Source organism: Clarias gariepinus, chromosome 28 (assembly GCF_024256425.1).
Source record: "Clarias gariepinus isolate MV-2021 ecotype Netherlands chromosome 28, CGAR_prim_01v2, whole genome shotgun sequence".
NCBI lineage: Eukaryota > Metazoa > Chordata > Actinopteri > Siluriformes > Clariidae > Clarias > Clarias gariepinus.
This window is the reverse complement of record NC_071127.1, coordinates 13,160,416-13,165,103: the sequence shown is the minus strand read 5'-3', so window position 1 is coordinate 13,165,103 and position 4,688 is coordinate 13,160,416. Positions and strand designations below refer to the sequence as shown.

The following is a 4,688-nucleotide window of genomic DNA, read 5'->3' as shown; positions in this document are numbered from 1 at the left end:
AGATGGGCTTCAGGCCTTTTTGACCACACACAAAGTACAGCAAGTGGTATGAAAAAATGTAAAGTACGACAGATGTGATTTGCCTTATAGGGCCCAAGCACTATATATGACATCGGCACTATGACATCATAGCTCTTATTGTGCTGATGCTGATAGTCAGTGATGGGCCAGGGCCTTCACACGAGATTTTGCCGCATAGCTCATAATCACTCGCACATATACAGTACATGTAAACCTGGTACACATTTAGATCTCATTGAGCTGAAAAACTAAACTTCGTTATGCATGTCATGAGCTTTATTTAACAGTTATTTTGGATTGTTTGCAAAATGCACCAAGTGGAATTTGATATACTTCTCCTAGGCTATTTATACGATCGCCACCAAAATGGGCCAATATAATCTCAAAACATTAATGATGCAAAATCATGAAGACAAACTTATGCTAATAACTTTGTCAGTGGCATCATATTGAATGACATCATAGTGTGATGTTTTTTTTTCAATATCTGGGCCTTTTTGGAGGTTTTAACAACTGTTCAAAAAGGTGCTTGGGCCAGATCATCCTTGCTTTGCAGGTATATTTTTTATTGTATTTAGCTTGACCTCATGTTTCATCTTTAGCTTGTGTGGTCAACAGGTTGTTACCATTTTCTTGTCACACAAATAGTGCACTGTGTCTTTAAGCGAAACGCTCTGTGTGTGTGTGTGTGTGCGTTTGTTGTTACATCTAGTTATTTTGCCAGAGCGCGCTCTCTCTCTCACACACACACACGCACACACACACAAACCAGGCAGGTTTGTATCATCCTGGTGCTCCTGGAAGTAAATATTTGTGCACCCCTTCACTCTTATAGGAGTTGTACGACTTGTATTTATTCGTGTAACTTTTTTTTTGCACGACTGGATGATTTATTTTATTTATGTAAAAATCAAACAAATCTTTAAGTGATGATGAACGAGCACGGGTTCTGTTATGTATTCAAACGGCGGAAAAGTTGTTTCTGCTGCGTTCGCGCGCGCGTGTCCGGAATGAAATGCGGCTCGCGCGTGTCGGTGTTCGGGCGCGCGGGTAACAGGTGCAGCGCGCGCTCCTAGTAGTACATCACTTTTTCCTCTCCGGACATTTTATTTATTTTTTTATTTTTTTATTTTTTGGGGGGAAGTGCCGATGGGTAACCAGGTCGATAAACTCGCGCATCTCAGTTACGCCGAGGTGCCGACCGAAGAGGACGACGGCGCGCGCATCGGCGTGTCCTACATCTTCTCCGCGGACGACGACGACGACGCGTCGGCGCACGACCGGACGACGCACGAGGGAGCGCCGCCGCCGCCACCGCCGCACGAGCTCGAGTGCGCGGTCTACCACACGGCCGCGTGCGTGTACGAGAGGCGCGCGCGCGACCTGTGCGCGCACGCCGCGGACGCCCTGGCGAGCCGGTGCGTTCCCGGGGACGTCCTGGAGTTCGTGGCCGCGGGACGGAGCCCGCACTGGGCGGTGTACGTCGGCGACTCCCAGGTCGTGCACCTGCACAGGGCGGAGGTGAAGCGCGGCTCGGTGGCGGACGCGGGACGCGGCAGGCGCTGCCGGATCGTCAACCAGCTCTACAGGTACGAGCCGCTCAGCGCCGCCGCCGTGGTGCGGAACGCCACCGAGCACGTGGGCATGAGGGAGCGCGAGCTGAGCTGGAGGAACTCGGAGTGCTTCGCCGCCTGGTGCAAGTTCGGCAGGAGGGAGTTCAAAACGGGGGGAGAGCTGCGCATCGGGAAGCAGCCGTACAAGCTGAGACTGCTGCTCCACGGCATGCACGTGCACGAGCTCGAGTTCCAGAGTCTGGAGGACGCGATCATGGAGAGGAGACGCAGGGACAGGATGGACAAACCGGTGCTGCTGAGTGAGCCTGAGGGACAGAGGTGAAGTGGCCGTGTACAGTAGTGTGTGCTCCACGCTTTACGGACTCCATCACCCTGTGTGTGCAACTCAATGTTTCTGCTGAAAAGTTTTTAGTCCTGATGGACGAAATGCACAGAGAAAGTAAATCCCATATGCCAGAAACTGAAATCCATCAGTGCAGGTCTTCTTTAATGCTGCTCACTCTCATCTCACTTCATGTAGACCAGGAGACCAGAGATGACTGAACCAGGCTTATTTAGTTTCAGTCCATTTACCTGAAAAAAAAAAAAAAAAACTAGCTTACAAATCTGCTTATCTGGATAAGATGAATAAGTGGCGACAACAGCACTTCCCCTTTATTACCTAACCACTGGATGCAATTCAACCTGATTTGTTTGTTTGTTTTTTGTTTGTTTAGTAACGCTCATTGTAAGCACAAACTGATGAGACAGACCTGTTTTTAAATGTGATGTGAAGAGAATAAATTCTTACCACCCTGTCCAGAAATTAGAGATGGGAAAAAGAAAAAACGAAACTAAACAAAATGATTCAGTGATTTATTGTGATTAATTTTTTTGGGCGATTCATGCATTGTCACACTGACTCCAAATTCGATTGAAACATTTACATTCGAGGTGGTGAAACTTCGCAGTTCCTCTAATAATGGTTAAACATTTAGCTTTTTTCGTTGTTGGCTTTTTACAAACAGGCTACATCATCTATGAGCGTCTGTGAAAACTCCCGTTCCTGAGCTGTGATTTGATTATAGCTACAGAAGTATGGTGCATGCTTAGAAAACTGGAGCTGCAATAAATTTTTGTGCTTAACAGCTTTGCTATATGCTCTTGGTTCAGTCTGTTGCGATACAAACTGGCCCTGGTCCAATGATGGTCTTACGATGCTGCGAAATTGCTATGCATTTAGTAGAACCTGTACTTTAGATTATCATTATGCTATACACTTTATCCCAGTTAGCCACATGATCACCTGGGTAAAGAACTGATACTCTGTGGTTTGGAAAAAGGTCATGTGGTCTAATGAGTTCAGATTGACCCTATTCCAGAGCGATGGGTGTAAGAAGGGAAGCACAAGAAGCGATGCACGCATCATGCATAGCGCCCACTGTACAAACCTCTGGAGGCAGTGTTATGATCTGGGGTATTTTCAGTTAGTCTAGACTCAGAAACAATATAAGGCAATAAAATAAAGCCAGTTGATGCCCTGAATGGTCATTCAGTCCATTCAGGTCATTAACTGACTTCATTTTATTGCCTCATAAGGTTGCTGAGGTTATCACATCTATGGAGTTTTTCTATCCCTGATGGCTCAGGTACAGTACTGTATATTCCAGAACGTAACTTGTGAAAGAGTGGTTCTGGGAGCACAAGGAATCATTTTCACATATAAATTGGCCACCACATCGCACGCCATAATTAAAGCCAAAGGCAGTGGAATTAATTCTTGAACTGTGCAACTTTTTTTTTTTTTTTTTTGGCCAGGCAGTAAATTTCACATATATAAAAAAGTTTAGCATTTTTTAATGTATAACAGAAGTGTGTTCCTAAACTTCTTGATCTTGGTTTTGACCTTTTCCCATGTAAGTCTTAATGCTACAATAAGCATGTACAGAACAAATCAGATATACTAACAATGGTAATACTAATCATGATCACAATCATCCCTGCTCTTGTTTTTTAAATGAAGGCCTGTTATTCTAGGCCAGTTTATAAATCGCTATAGATTACCTCGTATTCTGTATTAAATAAAAAATGCATCATATTCTGCACACACCAAAATCCTAAACACTTTTTTTTTATTTTAGTAGTGTAGGTGGTAACAGCTTAAAACCTCATTTTATTTTTGTCTTTTTAAGGCATATGATTCACTAATCTTCTTAATGATTTTGTAATTATTCAGTGAAGATAAACAGCAAGAGGATGTAGTTATCAGAAGGAGGACTATAAACCATAATCTCAAATCATTTCTTGGGAGTTAATTTAACACTGTTAATGATAAACTTAACACTTTTACAGTGTAGGTTTACACGCAGTGATTGACAGGAGGCCTTAAGTCTGTACTAAAAAGTCATAAAAACACCTTTGAAAAAAAGCAAAAAAATTAATCGTGTTATTTAGCTAAATAAATAAATAAATAAACTACACCAGGGTTTATATAACACAAAGAAGCTTAAAATGACATCTCAATCAGAAACGAAGCTACTGAAGAAAAACTATTTGACCTCGCTGTGACCTTGTTTGGATCTGTTTGGATCACTTCCCAAATCTAATCAGTTTATCTGCTTGTTACGTATAATAATGATTCCTTTAAAATCCTGCAAACTATCAACCTCTCGTTCTTGAGACATAGCTTTAGGTTGAATTTGGACTCATCTGAAATTGGATCTTGACCTAAAAAAAAATCAATTTTGTCCTTAAGAGATAATGAATAATTGTAGTTGTATATAATTTTAAACTATTTTATTACAGAGAAAATGTAGCTTTAGATTATTTATAGATACAGACAGACTGACGTCTATAGTTTTTAATCAATGAGGATGCACCGATTGTGAAATACTGGTCTGATTAGATGATTTAAATGATTAGAATTTGGCTGATTGAACATAATGATGGTTATTGGTTTGGTTACAGCTCTTGTGTATTTCATACAGAATGCATTTTCGTGAGCATGTCGTGCCAATCAGGCAGCACGGTGGTGTAGTGGTTAGCTAGTCTACTTGCACCTCGAGGGTCCGGGTTCGGTTCCCGTCTCGGGTCTGTGTGCAAGAAGTTTGTATG

At 42.6% G+C, this 4,688-nt stretch overlaps 1 protein-coding gene across 1 annotated transcript; it reads left to right on the top strand.

Annotated features, from left to right (window-relative positions):
- Positions 1–786: 786 nt before the first annotated feature.
- On the top strand, positions 787–3,042 carry lratd2a (LRAT domain containing 2a). The gene has a single exon (XM_053490122.1). It carries the CDS (start codon positions 1,171–1,173, stop codon positions 1,915–1,917), a length of 747 nt encoding a protein of 248 aa, XP_053346097.1. The 5' UTR covers positions 787–1,170; the 3' UTR covers positions 1,918–3,042.
- The last annotated feature ends 1,646 nt before the right edge of the window (positions 3,043–4,688 follow it).